Below are 15,704 nucleotides of genomic sequence, written 5' to 3'. Positions count from 1 at the left end.
TAGTTCAGCATGATGCCTTCTAAAGAGTTTATTCAGAACTGTCTATTTCAGCATTCATTGTTGTAAAATTTTAGCTAGAATATTGAAAAGTGTTGAAAAAAACTGATAAAATCCTGCACTTATTTGACCTTTGACCTCCTAAAAATAAGCCTACTGAGGTCAAACTTTAACACAAATATTTACTGTACAGCCCTCTTAATATTATGACCCCATATCTGACTTTAAAAGGTAATGGAATGCATAAATGTGATTTGGATGAGCAAAAACAAGAAATATTGCCCGAAAAGTACAAAATACCCGTTGCTTAGCAACATCTTTAAAATCTTTATTTTGCAGAATTGAAAAAAAAAAGTTTATGTGATTAATGTAGTTCAGTATAATGCCTTTTTGTAAGTATATTCTAAATTTCCTATTTTAACATACATCATTGTAAATTTTTAGCTTAAAGATTAAAAAGTGTCCAAAATTCAATAAAATTCTGCATTTATTTGACCTTTGACCTATATTTCCAGTATTACAGCCAGTTGTTAGGTATCTGAATACCTATGGAATATCATCTACGGAAAATTCCCTACAAAATGGTATGCATTATGCCTAGCTTTCCCTTTGGATAAAAAAGTTAAAAATTAATTTATAATGATATGTCAAAAGGTCTCCAAAGTCGCTTAAAATGCACCGGTAGAGAAAGGGTTAAATTATATATCCCTAGTATTTATGAGTAATTGAAACTTAGCTTATGTGCTCCCAATAATAGCTGCTGAACTGTAGCTCTCTGCTTGAGAAAATTCGGACAGACAATGCAGAGAGCTACAGATCGAAGCGTTGTAAAATCCTTCGATTTACGCGACCGTTTTTTTGTCGCTCTTGTATTGTCTTGTATTCAATGCTTTCCCCTGCTTTAAAAGTGGTATCCAATAATTACATATACATGTATTTACCCCTATTCCTGACACTTTATTTACCTTTCAACAGTTCCAGACGGCTGTAATATCAGTTTGATATTCCGACGTCGACGTTGGTGTCATCCTGAAACAACACGCCCGAGTTTTATTTATCTCATTTCTTTCTTACATACATGTTGTATTCTAATCTTTATAGACAATATGCATGATATTTAAACCTCCTGAAATTTTTATTTACATTTTCTTGACAAGTACATGTTCTTTGAAATACTTCTTTTCGCTCAACCCCCAATAACATGGACGTCGGAATGTGATTTTTTTTTAAACCGACATTTCAAAACCATAAAGGGCTGTTTGAGACCGTTGAAAGGTAAATAAAGTATCAGGAATAGGAGTAAAATATATGGATAATTATTGGATACCACTTTTAAAGCAGGGGAAAGCATTAAATACAAGAAATAATACCCGAAGCGAGCGACAAAAAAAGCGGCGGCGTAAATCGAAGGTTTTATAACGCTTGGATCTGTAGCTCTCTGCTTTGTCTGTCCGAATTTTCTCAAGCAGAGAGCTACAGTTCTGCAACTATCCCAATAAGTGCATAAACGATAGCGTATCTTGACTGGACTTGTAATCAACTGATGTCTGGATACGGAACCGTATTAGTGCCACTTGGACACTTTTTTATTTTTCATTTTCAGCACTTTAATCTGTAAATTTTACACTTTAATATGTAAATTTTACACTTTAATCTGTAAAATTTAGACTTTAATCTGTAGAATTTACACTTTAATCTGTTAAATTTACACTTTAAAGTGTAAATTTTACCTTTAATCTGTAAAACTAACACTTTATTCTGTAACATTTACACATTAATTGTAAATTTTACACTTTAATCTGTTAAATGTACACTTTAGTAAGTAAAATTTACACTTTAAAGTGTAAATTTTACACTTTAATCTGTACAATTTACACTTTTATCTGTTTAATTAACATAATCAGTTTGGCAACTTCATACATTTTAATTAACACGCTATAAAGCTAGCAGACCATGATAAAATTTCATTTTAATTTCTTGTTAACAATAAATGTGGAAAATAATTACTTATCAAATATTATATGTACAGATATAAAACAAATAATAAACAATCTAGTAAGACTGATATAAGTGAGACTTTCATAGAATATTTGAAAGAATTATGAATTCCGTGAAAGTGAAGAGCAAATCAAACACACATATCTTCTCATCGATCAATGACCGTAATTTCAACTGTTATATTTTACATCATTATCATAGTCCCATAAACTTGCAAAATCAAACTGAACTGCAAAAGAAGACAAAAATATTCGAGATATATATTCTTTATTGTTCGTCGCTCTTTACTATAGTATAAATAAATATACTGGATTGAAAGCAGATTCTCGATATTTTGCTGGGGGAAAATTACGAGGCCCATGAGCAAATCACCCTTCTTTACTTATCATATATACATGTATATACTTTTATGCAAACACTTGTGAACATCTCATTTTTATACAAATTTTTCAAATGTCATAGGTTTAACACCATGCAACGACCGTTCGATTATTACAGATTACAGAATAAGTTTTTAATGTAAAGGTGTAAATTTTACAGATTAATGTGTAAAATTCACAGATTAAAGTGTAAATTTTACAGATTAAAGTGTAAAATTTTCACATTAAAGTGTAGAAATTAACAAATAAAAAGTGTCAAAATGGCAATAATACGCTTCCGTATCTGGAACATACTAAGCATGACTGCCTTATACACTTAGACCAATCACATAGCACACATTTGTATAGATTTGCTTGTCTTTAATTGTCTAATTGTTTAAATAAAGCAATTTTAACTAGATGCTGTCATGAGACAGTAATACCCGCACTAATGTGTTTACAGGCACATGGCATGGGGGGGGGGGGCAGAGGGGGCCTGCCTCCCCCCACTTTTTTTGAAACATAACTTTTTACTATTGAAAATGTTCATGAACGGGTGGTTGCTCCCCCCCCCCCACTTTTTGTTGCATTATAGTCAAATAAAGGTAAAGTAGTAGTGTATATATAAACTTGGAGTACTGAAAGAAGTTGGAATCCACCCCGCCCCCACCCACCCCACGAAATAGGATTTTTGAGTTTTGAAAAAAAAATTTTGGCTTGTCAAATTTTCTCAGGTAAGTTAAAGTTTTTTTCTCTGGCTACCCCCCCCCCCACCTCCACTTTCAAAAAACGTTGCTACGTCCCTGAAATGTGCTCTGACTGCTCTCCTTCAAATTCTGGTAACCAGGAAAGAAGCACACATTTAAATCAAGCATAAAATGCTCAGGTGAACATGCAGCCCATATGGGCCTCTTATGTAAATCAGGTGTGGATCCAGGAATTTTTTTCCAGGGGGATCCAACCCAGAAACTTCTTGACAAGCAAAAAAAAAATTATATTTCATGGTGCTGGTGGTGGTGGGGGGTTGGGGGGGGGGGGGGTTGGCCGCTCACTTTTTAAGCTTCATAAGTATAACTTTTCAACTTAACAGGGGTCCGTGTTTTCTAAGGGGGAGGGGGGTTCCAAGGTCACTTTTAGTTGCTTTCGTATATAGATTTCGTGTATAGCTTCCGGACCCCCTCCCCCTCTAGATCCGCGCATGTAAATATTTCATTACCAGTCTGATATTACCTAATAATGAAAATTCTGATAAAAAGAGAATTTTTGAAAGATTTGTGTTAAAAAAAGGGTGGTGGTTAATTTTCTACCCCTAATTGGAACTTGTTGAATTTATTGTCAAAACAACAAATATTATTATTTTAGTGCATAGCTTTTTTGATGAACTTAAAAAAAAATAGATGCCAACTTGTGCAAATTTTTATCAGTATTTGGGTAGGACTCGGAGAACCCCTTTCCAAATCTTGACTTTGTCAAAAATCAACCCCACCCACGATTCACCCGTTTTCCTGTCATATTTAGAATAGATAACACAAACTTATGAAAAAAAATATAACTTTTTATCAATATAGATAAAAGTTGTACTATGTTGACATGGGTATAAATTTTAAATTTTCAGCTTTGAGTTTTTTGAAAACAATGCATGGAGGAAAATTGTCTCCTGAGAATTTGCTATCACAGATATATATATTTTGCATGGGGCTATATACCTGGAGTAATCTCTCTCTCTCTCTCTCTCTCTCTCTCTCTCTCTCTAACATCTACTTGAATCAAAATTAAAGTGGAATTATAAGACAATTTTTTTTAATTGATGACTTTTTAGGATTTTACACTATAAATTCATACTGCAGCAAGAATGTTATCCCTCCCAGAAAAAAATAAGTTTACTCACTATCTTGTCTTTGATCTATATCTATAATTACAAAAGGACACAGCCAGAAGTCTTTTAACGTGGTTTGTTACAAATTTCACTTGGAACTCCTATTTGCTCAAGTTCAGTATTTTCAGTAGGCAGAAATGAACTTGATCAATTATGCTTGAAAAGTACTCACTGTGAACAATCACCTGACTTGTTGAAGACAGGTAAACATACCCCTCAGGGTATAATTATCATACAAAGGCCTGGATAAAATTGAAGTCATAATTAAATCATCATTATCTTAGTTAAAATAAGAAGAAACACACTAGAGGTATGATGAAATATTTAGAAACACAAAGAGTTTTATTTCTCATGCAAAATATTCTCTCTTGTGTAAAACAATTGTTCAAATGAAGGGCCAAACCATCTTTTAAGGGGAGATAAGAATGAGTGAAAATTAAATGTTACTTCAAAAATCTTCTTCTGAAGAACCACTGGGCCAGAAAAGTTTAAAATTATGTGAAACTTCGTTACTTAGTGTAGATTCAACTTTGTCCAAATCATGACCTTCAGGGGTAGGGTGCGGCCACAACAGGGGATCAAAGTTTTGTAAACATGGGAATGTACAGTAAAACACGCTTATAACAAAGTGCCTGGGACGGACGATTTTGCTTTGTTATAAGTGTAATTGCTTATATCCATTAAGTATACAATATATTTTAAAGTCACAGGGAATGAAAATCGCTTTGCTATAAGTTTCAATTCATTATAGGCTTGTTTCGCTATAAGTATGCTTTACTGTATAAGAAAAAAAATCCTTCTCAAGAACCACTAGGCAAGAAAAGTTGAATCTTATGTGAAAGTTTCATTACATAATGTAGAAACAAATTTGTTCTTTCAAAACTACTCCTCCTAAAGGTTTGATGCAATAAGTAGACTTTACTAGTCTACATATTGTTTTTGTCACTTTTCTTCTTCAATCAAATTTTGTCCAAGTCTTAACTTGACAACCCTTTGACATTAAGATTTCAAACTTGAAACATGGAGAGGTGGTATGGAATTGGGGTTGATGCCACCAAACTCTTTTTACCTTGACCTTTTGATAAGGTCAAGATCAATCTTTACATAAAAATATAGTCCAGGCTATAACTTGAGAACCCTTTGACATTAGAATTTCAAATTTGTAAGATAGAAAAAAGACATTTACAAAAGATGCACTGCACTAAAAAGTTGACCTTGACTCCTTTCTTCATTCAAGTTCAAATTGAGAAAAACACCTCCAAACCATAACTTAAGAACCTTTTGACATTAAAACTTCAATCTTGGAACATGGAGAGGTGGTATTGAGAAAGGGTGCATGCAAACAAAATTTTTTATCTTGTTTTTATGCCCCACCATGAATATGGCCAGTGCATGTAGTGTTTGTCATGTCTGTCTTCCGTCCTTTCATCCTTTTGTCTGTCTTTCCATCATGCTTTGCATTTAGCTCTGTTCAAAGCTCAGTTTCAAAGAAACTGTCAAAGATATTTTTATCAAACTTCATATGCTGATAGATATTGATGAGAGCTATGAAATTGCATCAACATTTTTTGACCTTGACCTTTCCTTTGACCTTGAACTCACTTTTCTTAAATTAGTGTTTAGCTCAGTTTTAATGAAATCATTCAAGATATTTTTATCAAACTTCATATGTTGATACATACTGATGAGAGCTATTCAACTGCATCAATATTTTTTTTTACATTGACCTTTCCTTTGACCTTGTCCTCACTTTCCTTAAATTAGTGTTTAGCTCAGTTTTAAAGATACCATTCAAGAAATGTAATCAAACTTCATATATTGATGCATACTGATGTTAGCTATTCAACTGAATCAACATTTTTTGACCTTGACCTTTCCTTTGACCTTGACTTCACTCTTCTTAAATTAGTGTTTAGCTCAGTTTTAATGAAATCATTCAAGATATTCTAATCAAACTTTATATGCTGATATATACTAATGAGAGCTATTCAACTGCATCAATATTTTTTGACCTTGACCTTTTCTCTGACCTTGACCCCACCTTTCTTAAATTTGTGTCAAAATTCAAATGCTGATACATACTGATGTAAGCTACTCAATTGCATCAATATTTTTTGCCCTTGAACTTTTTTTGACCTTTACTTCATTTATTTTAAATTAGTGTTTAGCGCAGTTTAAAATAAACCATTCAAAATATTTTTATCAAACTTAATATGCTTATACGTATTTGTGAGAACTATTCAACTGCATCAAAAATGTTCGACTTTTAACTTTCCTGTGACCTTGACCTCACTTTTCTTAAATTTGCATTTTGCTTAATTTTAAAGAAACCATTTAAGATATATTTATGTAAGCTTAAGCACTTATACATAATTTGGTTAGAGTTTATCATCTATATCCAACTTTTTAGATTTCAGTTTCAATTTTAAAGAAACTATGCAAGATATTCTCATCAAATTTCATACACTAATACAATTTTCCATGTTGCATTTCTAATAAACCCTCGGCGGGGCATTCATGTCCTATGGACATCTTTCTAATTGTATAAAAAGCCGTCATTTTTCGACCCCCATTTGACCCCCAGGGTGAAAATGAAAATTCCGAAACCTTATTGCACAACTACAGGACACCACCAATCACCTTCCAAACGATGATTAGGCTACTGTGTAAAATGTAAAAGGAGTGCAGGGAACCAGGGGCTTTTTGCATAAAAAACGTCAATTTTCGACCCCCATTTGACCCCCAGGGTGAAAATGAAAATTCTGAAACCTTACTGCATATCTACAGGACACTACTATTCATCTCCCAAAAGATGATTAGGCTACTGTGTAAAATGTAAATGGAGTTCAGGGAACCAGGGGCTTTTTGCATAAAAAGCGTCGTTTTTCGACCCCCATTTGACCCCCAGGGTGAAAATAAAAATTCCGAAATCTTACTGCACATCTACAGGACACCACTAACCATCTCCCAGAAGATGATTAGGCTACTGTGTAAAATGTTAGAGGAGTTCAGGGAACCAGGGTTTTTTTGCATAAAAAACGTCATTTTTCGACCCCCATTTGACCCCCAGGGTGAAAATGAAAATTCCGAAACCTTACTGCACATCTACATGACACCACTAACCATCTCCTAAAAGATGATTAGGCTACTGTGTAAAATGTTAGAGGAGTGCAGGGAACCAGGGGCTTTTTGCATAAAAAACGTCATTTTCGACCCCCATTTGACCCCCAGGGTGAAAATGAAAATTCTGAAACCTTACTGCATATCTGCAGGACACTACTATTCATCTCCCAAAAGATGATTAGGCTACTGTGTAAAATGTAAAAGGAGTTCAGGGAACCAGGGGCTTTTTGCATAAAAAGCGTCGTTTTTCGGCCCCCATTTGACCCCCAGGGTGAAAATGAAAATTCCGAAATCTTACTGCACATCTACAGGACACCACTAACCATCTCCCAGAAGATGATTAGGCTACTGTGTAAAATGTTAGAGGAGTTCAGGGAACCAGGGGTTTTTTTGCATAAAAAACGTCATTTTTCGACCCCCATTTGACCCCCAGGGTGAAAATGAAAATTCCGAAACCTTACTGCACATCTACATGACACCACCAACCATCTCCTAAAAGATGATTAGGCTACTGTGTAAAATGTAAGAGGAGTGCAGGGAACCAGGGGCTTTTTGCATAAAAAACGTCAATTTTCGACCCCCATTTGACCCCAGGGTGAAAATGAAAATTCTGAAACCTTACTGCATATCTACAGGACACTACTATTCATCTCCCAAAAGATGATTAGGCTACTGTGTAAAATGTAAAAGGAGTTCAGGGAACCAGGGGCTTTTTGCATAAAAAGCGTCGTTTTTCGGCCCCCATTTGACCCCCAGGGTGAAAATGAAAATTCCGAAATCTTACTGCACATCTACAGGACACCACTAACCATCCCCCAAAAGATGATTAGGCTACTGTGTAAAATGTTAGAGGAGTGCAGGGAACCATGGGCTTTTTGCATAAAAAACGTCATTTTTCGACCCCCATTTGACCCCCAGGGTGAAAATGAAAATTTCGAAACCTTACTGAACATCTACAGGACACCATCAAACATGTCCCAAAAGATGATTAGGCTACTGTGTAAAATGTAAGAGGAGTTCAGGGAACCAGGGGCTTTTTGCATAAAAAACGTCAATTTTCGACCCTCATTTGACCCCCAGGGTGACAATGAAAATTCTGAAACCTTACTGCACATCTACATGACACCACCAAACATATCTCAAAAGATGATTAGGCTACTGTGTAAAATGTAAGAGGAGTTTGAGAAAGAAGAGTGTGACAGACGGGCGGACAGACGGACGGACGGACGGACAGACATGAGTAACAACAATATACTCGAACTTTCTTTAGAAAGTGCGGGTATAATAATAATTGTTTATCCAGTAGTGATATGTTAGCATGTGAAAACTGTTTCTGTAACACATTCGCCTCGAAAGACGAGATCTCGTAAATGAGTTTAAACTGTCTTTCTTGGTGCTGAAGTCATGATTATACCCGCACTTTCTAAAAAAAGTTCGGGTATATTGTTGTTACTCATGTCTGTCCGTCCGTCCGTCACACTCTTATTTCTCAAACTCCTCTTACATTTTACACAGTAGCCTAATCATCTTTTGGGAGGTGTTTGGTGGTGTCCTGTAGATGTGCAGTAAAGTTTCGGAATTTTCATGTTCACCCTGGGGGTCAAATGGGGGTCGAAAAATGACGTTTTTTATGCAAAAAGCCCCTGGTTCCCTGAACTCCTCTTACATTTTACACAGTAGCCTAATCGTCTTTTGGGAGATGGTTGGTGGTGTCCCGTAGATGTGCAGTAAGGTTTCAGAATTTTCATTTTCATCCTTGGGGTCAAATGGGGGTCGAAAATTGACGTTTTTTATGCAAAAAGCCCCTGGTTCCCTGAACTCCTCTTACATTTTACACAGTAGCCTAATCATCTTTTGGGGGATGGTTAGTGGTGTCCTGCAGATGTGCAGTAAGGTTTCGGAATTTTCATTTTCACCCTGGGAGTCAATTCGGGGTCGAAAAATGATGTTTTTTAAGCAAAAAGCCCCTGGTTCGCAGAACTCCTCTTACATTTTACACAGTAGCCTAATCGTCTTTTGGGAGATGGTTGGTGGTGTCATGTAGATGTGCAGTAAGGTTTCGGAATTTTCATTTTCACGATGGGGTCAAATAGGGGTTGAAAAATAACTTTTTTTATGCAAAAAGCCCCTGGTTCCCAGAACTCCTCTTACATTTTACACAGTAGCCTAATCATCTTTTGGGAGATGGTTGGTGGTGTCCTATAGATGTGCAGTAAGGTTTCGGAATTCTTATTTTCCCCCTGGGGGTCAAATGGGGGTCAATTTCTTTTTAAAAAATATTTAACATGTTTATACATCCTGGTTCCCAGAACTTCCCTTATATTTTATGCACTAGCCTTAAATCATGATCATTTGGAAGATGATTGATTTTGTCCTGTGGATGTGTAAAATGGTTTTAAAATTTGCATTTCCATGTGGATAGCAAATAGGGGCAGGAAAAAAATGGCCCCTCCCTAACCCATGGGGACATGATTTGTACAAACTTGAATCTACACTTCTTGGGAATGTTTCCATATTAATCATGCTTTTGTTGTTCTAAAAAAGAAGAATTTTGAAGATATTTTTTCCTTTTAAATCTCTATAAAACTTTGATCCCTTATTGTGGCCTGACCCTATCCTTGGAGGTCATGATTTGAAAACTAGAAATATGTCCATAGGACATAAATGCCCCGCCGAATGTATATTACTAATGCAACATGAAAATTTGTATGAGTATATGAAGTTTGATGAGAATATCTTGAACAGTTTCTTTAAAATTGAAACTAAAATCTAAAAAAAATGGACATAGATGATGAATTCTCACAAAATTATCTATAAGTGCATGCTTACATAAAAATATCTTACTAGATTGTTTCTTTAAAACTAAGCAAAATACAAATTAAAGAGAAGGGAGGTCAAGGTCACAGGAAAGTGCAAGGTGAAAAGTTTTTGATGCAGTGGAAGAGCTCTCACTAATACATATCAGCATATTAGGTTTGATAAAAATATCTTGAATGATTTATTTAAAACTGAGCTTAACACTTATTTGAGAAAAGAGAGGTCAAGGTCAACGGAAAGGTTGAGGTCAAAATGTTGATGCAGTTGAAAAACTTATATCAGTATGTATTTACTATTAGCATAGAAGTTCAACAAAAATATCAGAAATGGTTTATTTAAAATGTAGATAAACACTAATTTGAAAAAGTGAGGTCAAGGTCAAAGGAAAAGTCAAGGTCAAAAAAGTTGATGCAATTGATATCTCTCAGCAGTATATATCAGCATATGAAGTTTGATAAATATATCTTGAATTGTTTATTCAAAACTGATCTAGACACTAACTTAAGAAAAATAAGGTCAAGGTCAAAGGAAAATTCAAGGTCAAAAATTTTGATGCAGTTGAAAAGCTTACATCAGTATGTATCAGCATATGATGTTTTATTGAAGTCGGACATGACAAACACTATATGCCTCGGCCATATTCATGGCAGGGCATAAAAAACTTGAATCTACACTATATGAGGATGTTTCCATATCAAAATGACTAACAAGCAAATTCAAAGAATTGTGGTCCCCTGCTTTCCGTGTCCTAGTGGATGGGATGCCATTATTTATGACATATTGTTTCAAATATGCACGCCCTATCATATGTCATTCAAAAGTAATCACCAAAGTTAAAATTTCTGAAAATTAGGTAAAACATCAAGGTCAAGGGGTAAAAAAATCATAGCATGCTTGGAAACATCTTGTTACAGGTAATGTACATGTCAAATATAAAAGTCCTATCTCTTCTCAGTCAAAAGTTATAAGGAAATATAACATTTTTGAAAAGTAGGTTAAACTTCAAGGTCAATGTCACAGTCAAAAGTCATGATATATTTAGAAAGGTCTTGTCACAGGTAATATACATGCATAATATGAACGCCCTATCTTTTCTGTTTCAAAATGATCATTTAAAATAATGTTAAATTTTTTGAAAAGTAGGTCAAACTTCAAGGTCAAGGTCATGGGTTCAAAAATCATGGTATGTTTAGAAAGTTCTTGTAAGTAATGTACATGTGAAATATGAAAGCCCTATCTCTTATTATTCAGAAGTTATGACCAAGGTTAAATTTATTGTGACAGACGGACAGACAGACAAACGGACAGACTGACAGACAAATGAGATTTAATGTCCCATAGGTCCCTTTTGCGAAAACGGACGACAATAATGCCCTTGCTGTTCATGAGAAGAAGATTTATGATGGAAAAAATCCCCTGCATTTTTCTATGTAAATCATTGGATCCTCATATGTGGCCCCACCCTACCCCAGTGGGTCATAATTTTAACAAATTTGAAGCTACACTAAGTCTATGTAAAGAAAGTTTCAATTTTTTGGGCCCAGTCAGTGGTTCTTGATAAGACTTTTTTAAAATGATTCCACCAAATTTTCATTAATTCTTGATTATCCCCCCTTGAAAGAAGGTGTGACCCTTCACTTGAACAAACTTGAATCCCCTTTACCCAAAGATGCTTTGTGGCAGGGTTGGTCGAAATTGGCCCAGCGGTTCTAGTGAAGAAGACAAAAATGTGAAAAGTTTACAGGCGGACAGATGGATGACAAACAAAATGTGATCAGAAAACCAGAAAAACTCAAGTGAGCTAAAAACTGATGATCACAAGTACTTGGAAAGAGTTACAGTATTTGAAAAGCAGTTTTTTTTTTCATGCATTGTTTTCAGAATCTGAAAAGGTATGACTTGTATCCATGTTGAAAAAACTTCACATTTCAGAAAACAGTATGATTAAAAATAGTTAATCAAGGTGCTTTGAGTAGCAAAATAAGCTAAACTGGTATAGCTAATTCAACCACAGAGCTTAGTCAATTTTAAAATGCACAACCTTTTCAACTCTTAATCATTCTTAAAATATTTATATCATCATTTCTGATTCAAGGGAGAACTAGAGATATGATCAGAAGTATATCTGTTGACTAATAAACATGTACATGTATATTGTGTTTTTTAAGTCATTAATGTTTGTTTGTTGTTAAATGTCCCTCTTGGGAATTTTTCACTCATACGGAGACACCACCACTTAAAAATAATGAAGACGTACAAGTCGGATTTGAAGTTAACATTCATTTTAGGAGTTTTCAACAATTAAGATGTAAAGAGATAACTCCTTCCCCTTGCCCCTTCCCCTTCCCAGACCCCTGTTTGTTCATGTATGCAAACTAGTCTAATACTTTGGTTTGACAATAAAAAAAAATGTGAATATATACAAATAGTTTAATGGTCCATCTCTTTGAATGATTTTCATTCCTAATTCTAGGAGGGTACATGGGTTGACCCAAATTCATGAATGAAATGTCAAGTAATCTTATCATTGATGCACTTTTATTTAATTTGATGTAGTCATATTATAAACATTTCCAGTTCATTAAGAGAGTGGGGATGACCTCCAGGGGTTCATAACCTTAAACCATTAGATGTACATAACATAATAACACAAGAAACAAAATTATGTATAAGTCAAATGGAAAATTTTTCTACTATTTAGGAGTCACATGATCATTTGTCATTTCAGGGACAGGGAGCGGCTAGGGAGACTGGAACCCCCCCCCCCCCCCCGGAATTTGCAGAGTTATTTAAATAGGACTATATACTGATTTACAGAAGCAAATAAAAAATGACTTTAAATGCCCTCCCCCTTTAAAAACATGGACCCCACCATCATTGTTTTTATTTTGTTTGTTTGTTTGTTTGTTTGTTTTTTTTTTTTTTTGCTCCTCAGGAAATTCTGGGCTGGAATTTTTTTTGACTGGGGTGTGGACACCCCCCCCCCCACCCCAAGGAAAAAAATTCCCGGATCTGTGCCTGTAACTGAATGTAATGTCGACAACGAGAGATAACTCTTCAGAATGTGAAATTCGTCTTTTGTGGCATCCGATGATCCACTCTCTACCATCGGTTCATACATTCAGTGTCTGAGAGAGAAACGAACGACAACTCTGCATAGGAGATTGCCGATGATCTTTGATCCTTTTTAAACTTTAACCTAACCATTTGCATTTCGGTTTATTTTACCCCAATCTATACTTAAACTTGTACTTACCGACTGTCATAGGTCCTGTCAACTTCATGAAATATAATCCAGTTAAAACACAAAATGAATTAATTTCCACTCATATACATGTAACACTGCACCACACCATGTCACATGGCATGTGCAATCTAAAAATGATAATGGTAAAACTAGTACTAGTACTGGTAAGGTGACGCAAGCCCAATGTGATGTAGAAATTTTCAAAAAGGTGTTCACATACATGTACAGTACAAGAACAAATTTTAAATTATCATAACAAACGATGTTTTAACATAACTTTGCCATCTAGGCCTATTTCCAAAAACAGGCAAATTGTGTGTGTGTGTTGGGGGGGGGGGGGGGTGAGAAAATTGATTGGGTATGGCTTTTCAAGGAGGTTTTTGCCTAATCAAATACTAAAAAAAGTTTGTATATTTTGATAAATTCATCAAAAACGCTTTGTACTAAAATAATATTATTTGTTGGTGAGAAAATAAATTTGAAAAGTTCCAATTATGGGCCAAAAATTTATATCTCCCCCCCCCCCCCTTTTATCAAAACCTAATTTACATCATTAATTAAATTCTGTTACTTCAGACTGGTAATGAATTAAGTATATGAAATGCGTATAAGAGGTTCATGGGTCACATGGTCACCTGAGCATTTTATGCTCGATTTGACGAATACATGTACTGTGTAAATTATAGACTAATTGTTTGGACTTTCTCCTTGGTAAGCCCAATATGAAGGAGTGTGCGTTTAGAGGCAAACACCTTAGTGCGGGTATTACTGTCTCATGACAGCAATTTGAAAATGCTCTATTCTTAACATTGTTTTTCTTAATTTTTATTGACTTTTTATCTTAAAGTTATGCCACTATGCCACAATTGCATTTGATCAAGCTTTAGCTCTTGTCAAAAATTATTGTTTATTTTCATACTTATTAAATTACTTTTTTTCGTTTTTCTGTGCTTTCCTTTATTGCGCTGTTTTTTGTTTCTGTTTTTTGTTTTTTTTTTGTTTCTATGTATACATGAAACTACAAACTTTTTATCCTTTCCTTATTTCTAATTTGTCTTTCTAAATGTTGTTCCAGACATTATTCGTATTACGGATCCAGTGTTGGCTCTTCATATGGTGGATACGGTGGATACCGCCCCGACTCTCTATATGGCGGTTATGGTGGATATGGCGGATATGGTGGATATGACGGATATGGCGGACTTGGCGGATTTGGTGGCGTATATGGAGGGTACGGTGTAGGCTCTCCATATGGTGGATATGGAGAATACGGTGTAGGCTCTCCATATGGCGGATATGGAGGATACGGTATATCTTCTCCATATGGCGGATATGGAGGATACGGTGTAGCTTCTCGTCATGGCGGATATGGAGGATACGGTTTTGGCTCTCCATATGGTGGATATGGGGATACAGTGTAGGCTCTCCATATGGGGGATACAGTTTACTGGGTTCTCAATATGGTGGGTATCGACGACATCGAAAGAACGTATATTGAGACCTTCCCAGCATGAAAAACGGTAAATATTTGAGCTTTTGTAGCATATCACCATTATGTGACCAAAAAGAATATTTATTTATATGACAATCATCAGAATTTTTCATTTTATTCATTTTTAAACAAACCGATGACAGGACAGCCTAATATCTAAAAAAAAAAAAAAAAAAACTGAGTTATTGTTAAAAGCATTCAAATAAACATGCAGCATTTAATTTCATTTGTTGTATTCTTTCATATTTATTCAAACGCCTTGTTTGTTGTATTCTTTCATATTTAATCACATTCATTGTTTATTTTCCATTTTTTGGCACCTGAGGATTTGCGAGGGGGTAGGAAACGCAATAGGTTTATTTATTTATTTGACAGGTTTGATATACTGCATTACAATTTTTTTTTAATTACTCCAGAGAGCATAACGAATGTGCAATTATGGAATAATTGACAATTTGCTGCAAAATATAACAGCGTATAAAAAGATTTAAAAATTACAATTGGTTAAGTTTAATTTATAAAATCTCTGTTTGTTCTCTAAGTAGAAAAGTAAATGATTTTTTTTTAACCATGAACAGTTATACAGCCGAGGGTTCGCTGGCGAATCACTCCATAGGTTGGTTGCATCTGCATCAAAACGCCTATCCCGCAATTTTTTTTTTTTTTTGGGAGGGGGGGTGAGCATGAGATCTATAAGTGTAATGTTGCCCTTTGAAAAAAAGAGACTTATTCGGTTGATACACTTTGATGATATTTTCCAGGGGCCGAAACAACAAATAGAAAAATATTTATTTC

At 35.0% G+C, this 15,704-nt stretch overlaps 1 protein-coding gene across 1 annotated transcript; it reads left to right on the top strand.

Moving 5' to 3' along the window:
• Positions 1–8,663: 8,663 nt before the first annotated feature.
• On the top strand, positions 8,664–14,838 carry LOC133198093 (prisilkin-39-like). Its single transcript, XM_061334239.1, has 2 exons — positions 8,664–8,719; positions 14,493–14,838. Exons 1-2 carry the CDS (start codon positions 8,664–8,666, stop codon positions 14,836–14,838), a joined length of 402 nt encoding a protein of 133 aa, XP_061190223.1.
• Positions 14,839–15,704: the final 866 nt, after the last annotated feature.

The sequence above is a fragment of the Saccostrea echinata genome, unplaced genomic scaffold (genome assembly GCF_033153115.1).
Source record: "Saccostrea echinata isolate AGI-Se365-2 ecotype Australia unplaced genomic scaffold, CSIRO_AGI_Sech_v1 ptg000033l, whole genome shotgun sequence".
Lineage (NCBI taxonomy): Eukaryota > Metazoa > Mollusca > Bivalvia > Ostreida > Ostreidae > Saccostrea > Saccostrea echinata.
The sequence above is the reverse complement of the archived record's forward strand: the minus strand, read 5'-3'. Positions and strand labels throughout refer to the sequence as shown.